The sequence below is a fragment of the Terrapene carolina genome, unplaced genomic scaffold (genome assembly GCF_002925995.2).
Source record: "Terrapene carolina triunguis isolate 2854851 unplaced genomic scaffold, T_m_triunguis-2.0 Scaffold96, whole genome shotgun sequence".
NCBI classification, from domain to species: Eukaryota; Metazoa; Chordata; order Testudines; family Emydidae; genus Terrapene; species Terrapene triunguis.
The window spans coordinates 11,257,013-11,274,585 of NW_020664447.1; the positions used below are offsets into that span (position 1 = coordinate 11,257,013).

The 17,573-nt window shown below is 44.0% G+C and overlaps 1 protein-coding gene across 3 annotated transcripts in view; it reads left to right on the plus strand.

The window, feature by feature from the left end:
• Positions 1-5,143: 5,143 nt before the first annotated feature.
• Positions 5,144-17,573, plus strand: part of WT1 (WT1 transcription factor) — a 46,904-nt gene continuing 34,474 nt past the window's right edge. For all 3 annotated transcript variants that reach the window (XM_029911520.1, XM_024211470.1, XM_029911521.1), the window contains exons 1-3: positions 5,144-5,534; positions 11,490-11,612; positions 12,200-12,302. In XM_029911520.1, coding sequence (XP_029767380.1) covers positions 5,144-5,534; positions 11,490-11,612; positions 12,200-12,302 — 617 coding nt within the window. The remainder of the gene's footprint in view (positions 5,535-11,489; positions 11,613-12,199; positions 12,303-17,573) is intronic.

Genomic DNA, 17,573 nt, shown 5'->3' on the forward strand with positions numbered 1-17,573 from the left:
GATCATTTATGGTGCTTAGTAAAGCGTAATAAGAATTATCAGCCCATTAATTGGTGGGATGGAAGGGAGAAAAATAAGAGGGGAAAAACGCAGAAAGGATAGACAGTACAGCAGTGTGTATAGTTGGTTCCCAAAGCCCATTTTGCCAGGGATCTAGAGGGAATCTCTGCACCAGAGTGCTGGAATAATAAATGCTTCTGGATATTATTAAAGAGCTTTCGCAATTAATTATTAAAAAGTTGGAAGAGATATTAAACCTGCTTCAGGGGTTAAACCTATTTCTAAGTATGGGAGGGCTGGATGAGACCTAAAGTGGGAGTGGGAGTTAGATTATCCCACATCTGTCTATTGGGGCTCTCACACCTTCCTCTGAGGCATCTGTTCATGGCCACTGTCAGAGAGACAGGACACTGGATGGCCGCAGATCTGATCCGGTCTGGCAATTCCTATGTTCCTATCTTTTGTTTTGAGGCCAAGGGACCAGATTCTGAACTGTTAAATGTTGGGTAACTCTAATTTAAGTGAAGTTGCTCCTGATTTACACTGGTCTGAGATTAGAATCGGGCCTCCGTCCAACATTTTAAAAATGGGACAGATGTAGATACAGCTATATTTAAAGGTTCTTTTTGAAATAGGGAAGGTCCCTGGGTTTGCTCCTTAGATCTGAAAATGAACTTGGGAAGGACTCGTTTCCTTCAACACACATACATATGCACTGGAATCGCTTTAACTCTGGGAGAAGAGGGCTCTGAGCTCAGTGGATTTGGATGCATGTACTAAACCCTTCCTGAGTTATCGGACACGCTCCTGACCTTGACATTTAGTTCTTGTTTGAAAACAACTCCAACAATAAACTGCATCTATTGCAGGGGTATTTTTAACCTGGTGCCCTGTTGAATGTGAGGAAATGGCTGCAAAAAGTGGGGATGGCCAATTACCAAGGGCTCTCTGTGATCTCCCTTCTGACTTTTTCCCTTGATAATTGGCAAGGGAGGACTAGTTGACTGGCAAATAGACTTCCACCCAATCTTTTATTGATTTCCTTGCTCAACCTAGTAGTATAGACAAATATAGAAGTCTCCAATTTGATATTTCTTTTTGACTTTGCCCTGTGGGATCTTCTCGGGTGGCAGTCGCTGGGCATCGCTGTTGGGAAGTACATGCCCCTGAATCTGGCTCTTTTAAAAAAAAAAAACTGTTAAAAGTGATGGATTGATCGATTCAGGAATGTATGTGTCCTCCTAGCGTATAGTCTATGTATACTTAGCATTCCAGCTAGGGTCAGGTGAAACTCTCGTAAAGACTGTATGTAACCTGTGCCAGTTACAGCAACGATCACACACAAGCAAGGAACATTTCAACACCTTTCTCCCCCAACTCCACATTTATCTGTAATAAGGCACAATTTTAACAAATTAAACTTGTTTTTGGGGGGTATAAAATGACTTGTTTCCCTTCCCTCACCCTGTCAGTCCTTATTCTCAGCTGGAGCGGGTGTATTGGGTATAAACACAGAACCTGCTGGAATTTATTTGCTCCTTGTTTTGGTTTAAAGTTTGTTGTTTGTTTGATTCTATCCACTTTGTGTTCATCTGAGAGGGGAAGCTTTGGAAGTGCTTTCCTAAATCTTCCTGACAGTATGAATAATGCAGTCCTCCCTAATGAGGAAATTACCTTTTCTGTTCAGTAAGAGTTCTTGTTACTTAAACAAAGCAAACAGTTTACTAAAGAATAAGATAGTCCACTTTTAGGAAGACTTTGCGCTAAGAGATCCCTAAAATACTTGGTATAAACAGTTCAAAGATGTTCATTTCCACGTATGTTTTGTAGTGTTCAGTACTGGAGGTTAATTAGATTATAAAGCACTTATAATATAAACTATTGAAACAAACAAATTCTATAACAATTGTAGCTAGCAGAATATATACCTTTCAGTGGCTCAAAAACGCTACGCGAGCTATACGAACAAAAACAGATGACTATAGCTTTGTCAGTAATAGGTTAAATTGTACCACATTAGGAAGTAGGAGAGGAAACAGAAATAAAAACAAACCAATCAGTGTAATCGAAGGTTGAATCACCTCCATTCTCTTGAAAGAATGGGTTCTAATTTCACAAGCAATTTTCTGGAAGCTATACCAAACAGTTTTCTCTTTAGTTTAATCCTCACTTAACAATAAATCCTCAAACCTGGGCGATCTTTGATTATTGCAACAGCAACATTTCGCTGATTGCCTTTGGGTTAATATCTGTTTCCTTTTAGAGTAGTAAGACCAATTAACGTATTCAACCCGTGATTTAAAAGACATTTGCTTAAACGTTATTTCTCAAAATCATGTAGTTTAATCACTTAACTACAAAACATTTAGTTGGGTTAAGTTTTTAAGGGCGAAAACAAATTCAGACCCTGATACTTAAATACGGTTATTTGTATTGATTCTTTTATTTTTTTTAAACATAAAATCGGAGTTGATAATGCTGTGTGATAACTTCTGATGCTGTGGGGGGAAAGGATTACAGTGAAAATTGCTATGTAGACTATGCCAAGTTCGGTTTTACAGATAGATGCTAATTGCAGTTCGTTGAGATTGAAAGGAGATCTTTTATCTTTACCTACCCAAAGCAGAAGGTTGCAGGGTGGGGTTCGAGAGTGACTGCTGCATTTTGTTTAATATTCTACATGTCCCGTAGAGAATTTTATGTTATGCGGGTTGAATTATGCCTGGTGGGAAAAAATACAAAGTACACAGACCGAGTGATTTGGAATGTTTCGCTTCTCGTGGAATATGCATGAAATATCAAAGTGTAAAGATATCTAATACGCGTGTAATATCAAAATATAGCATCGAGGAACTATCAGAACCCTGTTTATGTGAGGCGTTGGAAGCGTCTTTCAGAAGCAGATGATTTATTAGTAACTTTGAAAAAAGGAGGTAACCGAACAGGAGCCCCTATTTCGTGTTTGGAAAGAGTGTCATGGCTTTAAAAAACCCAACAAACTACCACCACTTTATTGGCTGAGTAGGGCAGAGAACACCAACAAGACAAACTGCTGTGAGAGCTGAAGATGGGTTTGTATCGGTCTCTTTCCCTGCTTTAAGTGTCTGTTGTCTGCAGGCAAAATCCAATCCCGTGGGAGAAAGTGTCGCTTGTGTCGGGAGCTCGATCTCTAGAGGGAGAGGGTTGGAAGGAAATTTCACACGGACCAGAGTCAGTGGGTGTTTCCAGCCAAGGCTTTCTAATGACCCCCCTCCTCTGTAAGGACCTGATCCAAAGCCTCTTGAAGTCAATGGTGATGCTCCCCGTCCCCATTGATTGGAGTGGACTGTGGATCAGGCTTTAATTGCTCATCGCCCTGCAGTTTGTTTGGATTCCATTCACCGCGTTTCATTGCCATGATGAACATCTAACCGGGAGCTAGAGCGGGGGATAGGAGAGCAGGCGGCTGGGGACACCTGGACAGTGCAGGTGCTAACCTCAGCCGCGCGCCGGACGCCCAGCCAGGCCTTTTGCGCTAGCCCAGAGCGTGCGCTAACGTGGCTCACCTCTCTGCGAGCCGTGGGACAATGTCAGCGGGTAACATTGCCAAAGGAAAGGGCAGGTGCGCTGAATGGGATCGCGAATAGAAGCTGTCCCCAGGCCCTGCTTTGCAGAGGCTGCTGGTCTCCCGGGGAAACACGGTCCTACCCCCTGTGCTAACCCCGCGTGAAAGAAGGGCTGCTGAGGCCGGGCTTCTCTAGGGGGGAAGTGCCAGGCGAATCCTTTGGAAGCAAAGATTCCATCAGTCCCTGTTATTTGTTGTGTATGGCTCCGCTGCTGGCTAAGTCCTTTCAATGGGATTGTATGTTTCATTTAAATACCAGTTCGCTGAGTAGAATTGGGGACATCTTTTTAAAGAGACTGAATCCCATATATCTCAGCACACTAAAGTATTACTGGCCAGCCAACTAAAGTCTCTTGCTGTGTGACTGCCCTTTGCCTTCCTTGTGATTCTCTTCCATAGCTCTGGTCCTCTCCAGTTTGAGCCTTTGGAGAGATTCGTACAGAGATCTCAGTACTCTGGTACCCTAAGGAGCCCTGTCACACTGGCTGCCCCAGGAGGGAAGTTCTTGATGTCTCCCCAATGTCCGGACAATTAATTCCGACCCCCGCTCCGCAAAACGGCCACAAAAGATCAGGCCAATTAGGCGTTACCCTGACAGATAATGAATGATCTTATTACTCTTAGTTCTTCATCACACTTACTGGAGTGAATTCCTCCTGCCCGTCCTTACAGCTTCCACTTGCCCGCAGGTGCCCACAAAAGGAGTATTTAATTCCTCTTGGGACCTTTAGTAACGAGAGATTTGCAATGAAAAGACACATTTTCTGCCTCTTTAAAACGGTGTCTTTCATTCATGCTTCTGGCAAGGAAAAGCCCCCCCCTCCCCTTCCCCGGATTGCCTGTAATAGATCCCCCTCCCCTATCCCAATTGTGCCAATAACTGTTCCACATGCAAGCAGCTCGTATCTGAAATCGTTTAGCGTGTACTTACTGACCACCTGGAGCCATCTAATAACCTGCCTGCTGCGGACCCTCGCTCAAGGCAAAGGCAAACCCGAGGGCTGTTAGGGTTAGCGGCGTTTGCACCAGGAGGTGGGAGTAACGTGTAGGGGGAGAGAGAGTCTCCAAGCGCCCCTCCAGCCCCCTCCCTCCAGTGCTTTGGGTCTGGCTTGGCGCAGCAGAGCAGGCTGAGGTTGTGTGAATGGAGCATCAGAGCCCCTGACTCCTCCTCCCGTGCAAGCCCCGCTATTTGAGCTTTGGGAACTTGAGGGCGACCAGGCAGCATCCGAGGTACGGAGTTCGAGGCGGCTCGCGCGCCCAGCTGCTCTCCCCAGCCCGCCGCGGGCCGCTCTCCCGGTGCTGTCGGAGTAAGGGGTGAACCTGGAGAACAACCTTGCCCTGGCGCTGTTGCCGGCTCCCGCAGGGCTGGACCCGGGGACTTGTGTTCCGGAGCAAGCTTCCCCCAAGGGGCTGAGCTCGGCAGCCTGGTGCCTGCAGCCGGAGCCGGGCTCTGGCTTGGCAGGCAGGGGGCAGGTCCCCTGGAATAAGTGCGGCCCGGGGGGGGACTGGCTCCCCGGCAGGAGGAAAGTTTGCGACCAGATGGGCTCCGACGTGCGAGATCTCAACGCCCTGCTCCCCTCCGTGTCCTCCCTGCCGGGCAACAGCAACTGCGCCATGCCGGTGAGCAGCGCCGCGCAGTGGGCGCCGGTCCTGGACTTCCCCCCGGGGGCGTCCTACGGCTCGCTGGCCCCGCACTCCTTCATCAAGCAGGAGCCCAGCTGGAACGCCTCGGACCCCCACGAGGAGCAGTGCCTGAGCGCCTTCACCGTCCACTTCTCCGGCCAGTTCACCGGCACCGCCGGCGCCTGCCGCTACGGCCCCTTCGGAGCCCCCCCGCCCACCCAGGCGCCCTCCAGCCAGGCTCGGATGTTCCCCAACGGCCCCTATCTGCCCAACTGCTTGGAGAGCCAGCAAGCCATCCGCAACCAGGGTAAGGCCAGCTCGCGCCCAGCGCCGCCGGGCTCGGGGAATGGTTTATGGGGCTCTCCCTCTTAATGCTACAATCCCGACAGGCTTGTAAACAGAGCTGTGCCTTGGCTGTTCCCCGCCAGGCAGCAGCTGGGTAATATAATACCCGAGCCCCTTCCGCGTGCAACTCAGTAGACAACCCCCTTCTTAAACTGGACCAACATCTATAGACCCAGTTCTGGCAGCCATGGCTCTGCAGGGACTTCCATTGCACACCGGTGTTAAACTGGGCTGGCCACTAACTCAGGCTTTCTTTAAAATAATATACGAATTGGCATTGCTATTCTATTCGCTCTTAAACTGAGTTCTGACTTAGCTTCTGTAGTGAAGGTGGGTGGTTCACTCTTGTTGTTTGGCGAGACCAGGAAACTTTCTCCTTGCAGAGTTTTGTTTCAAAGTGGGACTGGCTTCAAGACAGTCAGATATTGATGAGGTTACTCTCAAGGTGATCTAGAGAATTAACTTCCAACATATCTGGTATAAAGTGGGGAATTATCTTAAACTGTTAATGGATCATCGTAAATAAATCACTTCCGTTAGAATATATTTTAATCTGAAGCCCTCTAGTTGTTAAATTAACGTTTAGAAGCTGTGAAATAACACGCCCACTTTTCCCTCTCCACTAAACGGGTAATTGTGGCATCTCCCGTTGGAAGATATTTAAAAAACGAAATCCGAACTAACCAAACAATGGGATGACATTTAGATAATCTCAATGTGGTGTTAAAATGTAATCTCCTAGGAAGGGAATAACAAAGAAACTACTGTTTTCAGTAGCCATTAAATTTACACCCATTAAATTGCCAGGAAAATCTATTAGCACAAATCCAGCAGTCCCTAAGTGTGGACACGTAGTTATAATCTAACAATTTTCCATTTGCTGTAATTTAAACATCTGCAGATGTGACCGGGGAAAGGGGAAAATACCAAGCAACATATAATGAAGCACTGCGGTTAAGGTTCAGTTTTTACCCGGTTTGAAAGAAACAAGTGCGTTGTTTTTATTCTATGTGCAACACTTTCCTGGGGCATCTGAAAGCTTGCAATGGCTCCTTGGTTAAGGGTTTGCTGTATAGAAATACCTCATGTAATCAACTACTAATTAATTATCTTAAATGCATTAAGATATTAAGATATAAGGTTTAATTATCTTAAACCTAAAACTGGAAAAATATAATTATAGATCTATTGAGAACATCCCTTGATTGAATATGAGATTTTCAGATAAATTAAATGAGGCCTGATCGGGGGTTGTTGTTTTTTTTTAATCCGATGGGAAGAGACCTTCAGGCAGGTTCTATTATCTTTTCTCAAAGGTATGTACTATTCTTTTTAAGAGGAAGGCAACAAATCCTTTCTACACAAAGGTGTTCTTACTGCCTTACACCAGATCGGTTACAATTCGGGCGCGCGCGCGCGCGCGCGCACACACACACACACTTGTCAACCTGAAGAGCAGGGTTTCTTCTGTGGAATAAGTGCAATATTCACATAGCTGAATTGCTTATCTTCTAAAGTGCCTCATTGTAATACATATTGATAACCCACCATCTCGATAAAGAAACTGGGCTTTTATTATTATTTATTATTATTATTTATTTGAATTGCGTCGTGGGTTGTAGAATAGGCATTGGGGAGAAAGAGCTAAGAATATATAGGAAAAATAAAGTATTTGAGCTTAATCATTTAATATTTAGTTACTGTAGCAATTACTTCAGCAATGCAGTCATTGAAACGAAAATGCAAAACTCGTTGATTCTAGGGCCGTAGTAAACGTAAAGTATCTCTGAGCAGCGTTCATTTACTTGGTTCCAAAAGTAGTTCAAACGCCTTGTTATTGAAAAGCCATCACTATTGGAATTATGTATGGAGGGGGAGATGTTTCAGATTTATTTGACACTTGGGCGTGTCCGAGCGCGGAGGATGTCTTAAACTGATATTTTAAAATTTATTTTTATTATTTTAATGCACAGGTTACTGGGCAATTGAGTAGTTGGGAATATCAGGGTATCTTGTACTCTCTGACATGTTAGGTAAAATAACGCTATGGGAAACTTACGCCTTCCATGATTGCAAATTAAAGAGCATTCGCCTTTTCAAATACCTGCTCTGTGTTTGTGCGGGAGGTGTGTGTGGTTTTTTTTGCAGTTTGTGCACCTGGGCTGATGTTGGATTTCTAATGTTTAGCCTTTTTTCGAATAACCTAATGTTTCCAAAGAAGTTCTTCTATATTTGCTTAAACGTTTAAAATTTATATGTGCAGTATTTCTGGAGTCTTCCAGCAAAAATTAAACAAAAACAACAGCGAAGATTAGGAGAAGACCACTTCTAAGACACAGACAAGGGCAGTATATATAGTAACTGTTTTAAATATCAGTTTGCAGTGACCATCAGAAATAAGCTGCATTCTACATTTTGCTCAAAATAAGAGTAATTCCGTTTTAATAATTCAACACCAGATACGGCTACCTTTATATTTTTCTGAGCTCTGAGACTATACATTCAGTAATTCTCGGTTAGATTTTCTATCTGTATACTAAAAAGTACTTGTAGATCATCGTGGGGAGAACAGTGTCAGATGGGAAGGAAATTTTTGTTCGAACGACATTAAGATAAATTTATTTTAATATTTAAAATTTAGCGCATTTGCGTGGGTGGCGAAACGAATGCAATTGGTCAGAGCGTTTCCTTCTAATCGATTCTTAGAGAATATTAGCCACAGTAAACTTATTTTCCTCGCCATTTTGATTAAAACTAGCGTAAGAAATTCTTTGGGAGAGTTAAACCAATCTTTCTCATTTAAAGAACAGTACTTACTAGTCCTTTGACTGGACCTGGGTATTACTGCAGGCAAACCTGGTAGCTTAACTCTAGGGGGAAATATATTTCGCTCTGGGAGCAAATTGTCTTTCAATAAAGAGACAGCAAAGTTGTCCAAAACTAGAGGTGACTCAGATCCTATCACACTGAGTCAGCTAAAACTATCACTTTATGACACACGCAGGTGTGCGATACCTCCAGCATTTCGACGGAGCTTCACACAATCGGTTGTTTGCATATTTTGATCTTTACAAACGCATCGCACGCCCGCTCATTTGCTTTTGTTCTGCATGGAGAAGACAAGACTCAGACTGACCAAATACTGAAAGAGCTTCCAGAATGGCCATGTTAACCTAGGTCTTAGGGGGTGGGGGGAAATGGGTGGTACCTACTACCATTATCTACTAATCCTCTGTATGTCTCCTACCTGTTCTTTCTCTGTGTTCAAATGGCTACCTATCAGCTTTCGCTAAATGAAGGCTTTCTGAAGATCGACTCTGATCTCTAAACCGCTGGCGAGATTCCCCGGTGGGGCGCCCAGGCAGTAAATATTTGGTTTCAAGACACACATGTCAGTGCCATATTTTGATACACATCCCGTTATAGCGCCCAGTACAGTGACATTCCCAAAATAGTAACGGGTAAGAGCATCTTCTCTGCTAAGCAAAAATATTTTGCAGCACACAACGCTTCCTTTGAGCCGAAAGGAATTTGGTAAGATCGCAAACAGTATTTTAGGGCTGAATAAAATGTTCTTGCTTTGAACCAGTCAAGGTTGCACTTTGCTTTTTCAGACGTTTTTCAGACCGTGGGAAAGACGCTACCTTGGCTCAGCAATCATTTTTTTGCCAAGTGTTGGGGGGGAAAATAAGGCTTTGAAACCTCTGCCCATTTTCTCTTCTGGCTCCCCTGTCCTTTCATCCAGCTGGATTCCTCCAACAATTGGATTCCTTCAGAAGATCGCATGCTCCAACAGATGCACAACTTTCAATTATTTTCAGCACATTTTAATCAGCCCTGCTTCTGATAAGGTCCTAATTAAAGAGACCTTGCTATCAGGAGGCTTGTTCAGAACTCAACTTTCTTATCACATTCCTGAAGCTTTGGGTCAGGCAACACCGGAAAATGTGGCCAAAACATCATTCTGCTCAGAGCAGAGTTTCGAAGGTCACCAAATGTCTGCATCAGGCCAAAAGGAACTAAGAAAGTGTTAGTGTTTTAGAACGCTAAAAAGAAACAAGGAGGGGGAAAGAAAAAAATCCTTCAGTCTATGAAGGAGATAAGAGAGCGAGAAACAGCTGTAACATGGAAGTGGATGGGGTACCCGTGCTGTCATCGCTGCCAAAGGGGCCCATCATCCTCTGGAAGAGAAAGGACCCGCAGAGCCATGGGGGTGGGATACAAAGACTAGGTTGGTCTGGAGAAATGCGGCTCGGTGTTTAATCGAAGCCCGGGACAAAGGGCTGGTTCAGAACTACTTCGAGGGCAGAATAATCCAGATCTTTGCTATTTTGTAGCTTCCTCCTTTCGTCTCTGACTGAATTCCATAGTCCGGTGATTTATTATAAAATGGAGGCATGGGACTAGTGCTACTCCAGCGCCACAGTGTTTTCTGTAATCTCCACCTTCTGCCTCCCACTGATCTATCTTCCCGAGCCCTTTTAAATAAAGGCAATATAACCTCATTGGAAACTCTGTCATAACAAGTAACCACAGCACTGTCGGGGCAGGGATTGTTTTCTGATGTATCTGTACAGCGCCTAGCACAACGGGGTTCCAATCCGGAGTGAGGTTTGGGGGGGGGGCAGGGGGCTAGTGGAATATACATGCAAGAATGGGGATAAAGAGATTCGTAAAAGCCAATGTCCAACTATGTGTTTGGTCAAAACGGTTCCCCGAAGGAGGCCCGAGCTAGACTAATAAGGGTTAGAAGAAAATGTGATCTTTATAACGAAGCTGAGCTCCAGGGAAGATTTAAGGTTTGTATTTGCTCTCAAAAGCGCTGCGCTGACATCTTTGGGTCTTGGGGTAAATGCTGATGAGCTGAGAAGCCTCAAAGATAATATTACTCTGTAATTACTTTTTTAGCTGAAGTTGTTTAGCTGGTTCCAAGTAATTAATGAAAGTTGGTGTCCAAACGCCTGATTTACGATTGGGTGTCGGCCTCGGGTCAGCAGAGGTGATCCCTTTCCATCTGAATTTACTCGGTGAAAAATATAAGGTGTTTATTATTTTGGCCAGCAATTTTCGCTTTAAAGTAGGAGTTTATTTTTCATTTAACATTCCACCTTTTTATTGCAGACTCTTCGGAAAGCTGTTCTTAAAAAAAGATTAAAGGGTAACTTTAAAACTGGAAATGGCAGATGAGAACACACAGCAGATGGGAATCTTCCTCTTTAATATGAGCAACAATTAATGAAAACATCCTTTTTATTACTGAAACCGATCTGTCCTCTTTAAACAGGAACGGGACTTCCGATTTTCCATTCTCCACAGCGCACTGACTGGCTTTGCTCCTGACCCGGAGCTGCACTATGCCAGTGGGCACCCCCCCCCCCGGGCACAGCACCCTCTTTGGCCCGTTCCCCCCTTTCAGTACCTCTCCAGAGCTGACCTTCTCAGCAAAGGCTTTGATTTTTTTTTTTTTAAACTGAACTCTCCCGGTCAGATAATGTATTGTCCTGGCCTCAATGCCTCGCTTTTCTAGGTTGCTTTGAAATGGCACTTGTGTGGCTGCAATGGGGAGAGTGAGTTATGGGGCAAAAATCCACCATTTCCGATGTTAAATACAGAGGGGGCTGTACCAGAGTAGAGCAGCAATCCGAGAAGAGACACAAACAGCACCAAGGGGGAGGCTTTAACTGGACCCACGGCCATAAATATAGAGCGAACTATTTTGGTAACCCGCTCTTCGGGTTATCGGAGTTCACTTTGATGGCTATCTTGGCAGAAGGGAGCCATTGGGAGCTCAAGCCCTTGGAAGAGCGTAGGCTTCAGTTTTCGACGCCTGCTTGGAGACACTTCGCAGGAAGCTGCTTCATGAGAAAGTTCAAGGCTAGGCAACTAACTCCCGATTCTTCTGTTGTTCTTTTGGAAGGTTACAGCACAGTGGCGTTTGATGGGACTCCAAGTTACGGCCACACTCCCTCTCACCACGCAGCGCAGTTTACAAACCACTCCTTCAAACATGAGGACCCCATCAGTCAACAGACCTCGCTAGGTAACGTCAGAGACCTTTATGTAGCCGAAAAGGAGGGAGAAACATCCAACACCTCCCGCGCAAAAATAGCCTCGCTATGGGATGGCCCCAGCAATTACAAATGTTACCCAGGCTCTCTGTACCCGAGGCTAGGGGTCCCATTATTAATATATTATTTTACTCTTGGCTGCTGCACAGCCTACCGATTTAATTACACGGGTTATCTGAGCCTGCGGGCTCCACATCAATGGGAGATACTTGAAATGTAAGGAACTCCAATGCCACTTGGTTATTTGTGCTAAAGATGTTACATGGCGGGGATCTCACTGTAAATCCAGAGTGACTCGTAGTGAAGTTACTCCGGATTTACGCAGGTGGCAAAGGAGAGCAAAATCTGGCCGGTGCACACAAGTAAACTTGCTTTATGCAGGCCCAACACCCGTGTGTTTGAATTCTGACTATAGCTGCTTAATCCTGAAGCCAAACAGCCAACGTATCTTGTATTGGAACTTTTTGTAACTTTCAAAGTAGCGCTCCCCTTTCCCATCCAGATTTCTACTAAAAGGGCTGAGCCTGGCGGTGGTTAACTCTTTGTGGTTTGTCTACAGGAGATCAACAGTACTCGGTACCTCCACCAGTGTACGGCTGTCACACCCCCACAGACAGCTGCACAGGCAGCCAGGCCCTGCTCCTGAGGACCCCATATAACAGGTACCTCCAAGCGGAAGCCTTTACTGTTCGCTTCCTCTTTGATTGCATTTAACCTTGCTTGTTGCACTGACAAGTTTTTTGGCTGGTGTGTGTGGTGTTTTTGCTCCTTGGCAGACAACTCCTTGTGTAGGGGAAACAGAATTTCTTTTCTTTTTTGTCTTACCTCATGCTTTTATGCATTTTTTGTTTTTGTCCTGGTCACTAATTAATTTTTTGATTTTTAACGAGGTATTTCCTGTTGTCTGGCGCACACATTTTCCTCTGTTATGAAGGTTCTACGATGTACATAACATGCCTGTCCCAGCTACCTGCTTTACTTGGATTGCTTCTCATTAGAGCGGGAACAATAATGAAATCCGCATGGTGTTTTGAGCCTGGCTCTCCTTCCTGATGTATACTACTATATTTTGTGGACTATATCGCCTTACAAAGAGACACGTTCAGAAAGCAACGGTTTAGCAATCTCAAGGTGGATCCTGACAATGAATTTACTAGTCGGTGTATGTACCATAGGAGCCATGCTAAGGGCTTTCTTCTTTTTAAATGAAGGGTCTGATACTCTACACACCAGTGACTCGATGGCAGTTTTAACTGAGGGCCAGATTCTGTTCCCAGTGAGATAGAGTTTTGCCATTGAATTAAGTGGGAATAGGATTAGGCCCGGAGAAAGGATTGATCAGATTGACGTGATTATGAGGGACCAGAGTGACAGGACATAATATGAATGCTTGAAAACTGGGGAGGGGGGAGTGTGGTATATAACATGTGTCCTGGAATTTTCTGACACACACATTATAAGGCGGCTGCAAAAAAGATTTATATAAATGTGCTTCAATGGTAGATTCTTACCAGCTGTGCGAAGCTGGTATGAACTAAGATGTCAAATTAATGTTGATGCTTCTTCCCTAAAGCTGCATTTCCTGAGGTTTGTTTCTTTCTAATACACCACTGTCAATTCCATTTCCCCCTTTCACGTGAGTTGACCATTACAGGTCCCGGTCCCGCAATCGCTAGTCTCTTTGACCCATGGAGTAGTCCGCCTGCCCACTATCTACTGCAGGTGGGACGCTCCAAACTATGACCCAAACCCATGCAAATTAACTGGAGGCTTTCAACGTCTTCATTTCAGTGGGCTCTGGAGCAGTCCCTCGGTGCTGTGTGTCCGGCCTGTTCTTAAAAGGGGTATGTGTATGGGTGTGAGGGGAGACTAGCAGGTCATTTACGAATGACAGCAATGGACAGTGCATACGAAAATAAATATCTGTAATTCAGAAACCAGTTCATTTTAATTTTTCCCCCCACGACGTGGCTTTGTATAGCAAATTAAAGCACCCTTCTTGTGACTCCCAATGTGATGTAAGAATGGGTTAAATATACACTTAAAAAGCAGAATCAGAAAATTAATACCCGCTTTGCTTGCCACCAAAATATGGATCTCGTTTTCTGTTTGTGTTAAATGGCGTACATCTATAATGGACCCTTTTCAATAGCTATTTCCCATTTTCTTCTTTTGGCATGGGGGCCAGTTGTGTCTCCTTCAATTTTACAATGTGTTTAGGAGTGAGAAAAGAAGTTACCCAAAATTTATTCTTCAACTTCTTGTGAACTTGGAGCCAGTCCCATATCTCTGAGTTGCTAAGTAACCTGAGCACACAAAACAATATGCCTTTGCAAAGGAAGTTGCAACTGACTCTTCTCATAGGCTGGTTATATCGTCTTTGATTAATCAACACTGGACATGGGACAACAAAATTCTGTCACTTCCAGAAGCCACTTCTCCAATTAACGTGAGTTGACGTCAAGGGAAGGAGGGAATGAGGTAATGAAGGAAGGAAAGAAGCCTATCCACATAGATTAGTTGTAGAATAATTGGCGGGGAGAATGCCTTCACTGAAACTGACAAAGATTGTTAATCTCTCAGGAAAATCTATAAATATGATTTGTAGAGCGGCCTCAAAAGGAAAAAAAATGTGGGGCTCTGCATAATTCGCGTGCAGCTCAAGGCACAGATAATGTTTTCTTTCTTAGCAGTTTATTCATATTTCAGGGCCTTATAAGATCCCCCTTGCATTTTGCACTTGGATTTCAGGCAGCTCAGTGCAATCCTCTCGCTCTCTGTTCCATTTTGAACTAATATCTATAACATTAAATGCACAAATGGCCGGACTTTAACGGAAACTTAATTTTGTTGATGGACCACAGGGCAAGACCCTGGTCGCTGAATCGGGAGAACTCCATAAAACTTTATCTCGCCAGAACCCCAATAGCTAGACCAGTTCTTTAGAAACGACCGGTACCTTTGGTGTGGCTGTCTCCCCAGCCATTGTAACCCTGGCAGGTCTGTTCTTTGGAGACTCACTCTAAATTATTTTAGATTTTAACACAAACACTAACTCATAGAGCTACTTCATTGAGTAAGAAACCTTCACTCTGGGAACAGCAGATACAAAGTTTCTGTTTAAGCCCCGCTCTCCCTTGGCTACCGAGTAGTATAGCTTCAGCATTACTTCTTGCGATGGGATGTGAGCAAGCACAATCTATTGATACTACTGATTCCACGGCGGATGCACTCAGTTTTACAAGTGCACTTAATTATGCTTAATGAAGCAAGTCCAGCACTTTGATATATGCATTCCAGTAGGAAAGTAAAGAACTGTTGTTGTTCTAAAACTCCAACCGAAGGTCTCTACCTTCTATCTTCCCAACGATGTCTGTATAATAGGCATTTTTTCATAAGCTTCGGTGACATTTTCCTTAATGAATAAATAGGGCACAAACACTACATCGCCAGTAACTTAAAATCTCTTGCTGTGAGTTTTGGAATTAGACCCTTTCATTCATGGGTAGCTGAAACTCAATCCTTAATTCATCCTATTACCGCTCGGCATTGTAGCATGCAGTCAATTTCTCCCTGACTTGCGGCTTGATCCGTCTCCCATTGAAGCCAATGAAAGTTGTAACACTGACTGCAGTGGGATAAAGATTAATCCCTTAAACCCTTTTGGAGCTAGCAGCATATATATGTAGAGCTCTACCAGAACGTTTACACACGTCAGAACAAAAACGTTAGTACTCCAGTTTCTCAACACTTTGTAATGGGCATACTGACAGATCTTTAAAGTGTCGGCTCTCTAGCATTTCATTATAATAGGGAGTCTCTCTTAAAATAGAGGATGGGATGCTATGCTACTATTCTTTCGGTATCTTCAGCCCTTGGAATCACCGATAAAACCTCCTAATGAAACCACAGTTTGACTTAATCCACCTGGATATAGTTCTTGTCCTTAGCAGCTATCTGCTGTAAATAGGCATATGTAGAGACTATTCTCTCACCACTTTAGACACCAATTGTAAACGACACATGGAAACAAGTTGTTTGTTTGAAGCCTAGATAGAAAGTTGAGCTACAATTTTGGCTTTAATGCACTCTCCAGAACGCCCCTTGTCTGAAAAATTACAATACAGCGCTGATCAGAATAAACCCAAAGTTCACTTGCTGATGTGGCTGTAAGTATCCTCTTGGATCATCAGGTTCATCCCAGCGAGTGTGTCAGATCCATATAATCTCTTTTTCTCCGAGTGCCAGAAGCAGGAATACTGGTGCCCTGTTGGGAGGCAGAGCGAGCCAGTTGGCCTCTAGGCAGTACAGAGGGTAGGAAACATGGACTGGAATTTATGAAGAACATATCTAAGAAACAGGAGTATTTTTCATGTTCGTTCCTTAGTTCCTCCACGGAAGATGGTAGAGGAGTGGCTAGGGAGAACACAGATGGTACGGATTAGTACAGATGCAAGGAAGATATTAAACTAACTCTTGGCCCAGGGGTTCTCCAACTTGGCATTCTGTGGATCGCTCTTTGAGAGATCCTCTCATGGGCCACCAGGACCTACTCTGCAAAATATTCAATTCTTCACATCTCCAGGAAGGGCTTCTCGGACTCTTGGTGGCCCATAGACCACAATTTGATAGCCATTGTCTTCATTCTTGTTCGGAGAGCCTATCCCTTTTCTTCTTTCTTCTCACTCCACCCCATGCATAATTAAAACAAGACTGACAAAATCTAAGGGCATCCACATTGGTGTAATTTACACCTTCTTCTGGTCTTCTCCATTTGTATGTTACACCAACTTGGACTGCTTAGACTGACTTAGCCTGCTGTCAGTAATATGGTCCCTTCCTTACCCACATCACCTCTGAATTTGACCACTGAGTCCCATTGGAGGAGTCTAAAGCTCCACCAGCTTCCATAGACTTCAACTTCTTCCCCTCAGAAAATCAGGCCAGGAATTTAGGTTTGACAGTATGGATTTAAGTGCCTAAATTTAGGTACACTCATTTTGGGGAAAATGCCTAAATTGATCTAGCTCTGGATGTTTTCAGATGTTCATGTGCATCTTCATACGCAGCTGTAGTTCGTGGAGGAAAAGCTTTGTTATATACAACAGGGGAGCTAGAGTGGCAAAAAGGTACCAAAATCCTGAGATAAAGGAGAGAATTTCCTACAAAGTCTCTCTCTATGGAGATTTCATAAACACTCAGAAAGACTGTCTAAAATTACATTGTGTTAGAACAAGTATTAACACAGTGTTAAGCACCATGTGGTACTTAATTTAGACCAGGACTGCTGTGTTTAACATCTGGTCTTGGGTAGCCCTACGCTGGACTAGGGTTAATCCCAGCCAGCTGATGCCAGGCAGTATTTGTGTAGCTGTTTCATAGAGGTGTTGACATTCATTAACAAAACATGTAATTTTGCAGTGTAGACAAAGCATTGTTTTGCCTTAGGAGATGGCCCACAGAGTATTCCCAAAGGTGAGCAGTACAGTAATGCTCCACCTTTGTTAGCAGCCCAACTCTATTAATCCTCTTCTTTTCCTCAGTCCGTTTACAGGTTGCTTAACACTCGTTTCATTGTGTGCACATACATATTAGTATTTTGTTTTGTTTGTTTTTAAAAGTGGAGGAAGGAGGGGGAATCGAGCACAACAGCCAATTGGTGGCACTAGAGACATAGGAGTTGTCTGCTATACTGGGTCATCTAGTTCAGAATCCTGTCTCAGACAGTAGCCAGTCCTAAATGCTTCCTAGGAAAGTGTAAGAAACCTTGTAGAGGACGTTTATGCAATAAATTGCCCATCAGGAAAGGCTTCCTCCTGGTCTCCATCAGTTTAGAGGTGGCTTTATGCTTTCAGAAAAGGGGTTTATATTCCTTCTAGCTATTTTTGTATCTTATCTAATGTAACTCTTTATTGTTCTCACTATCATACAAA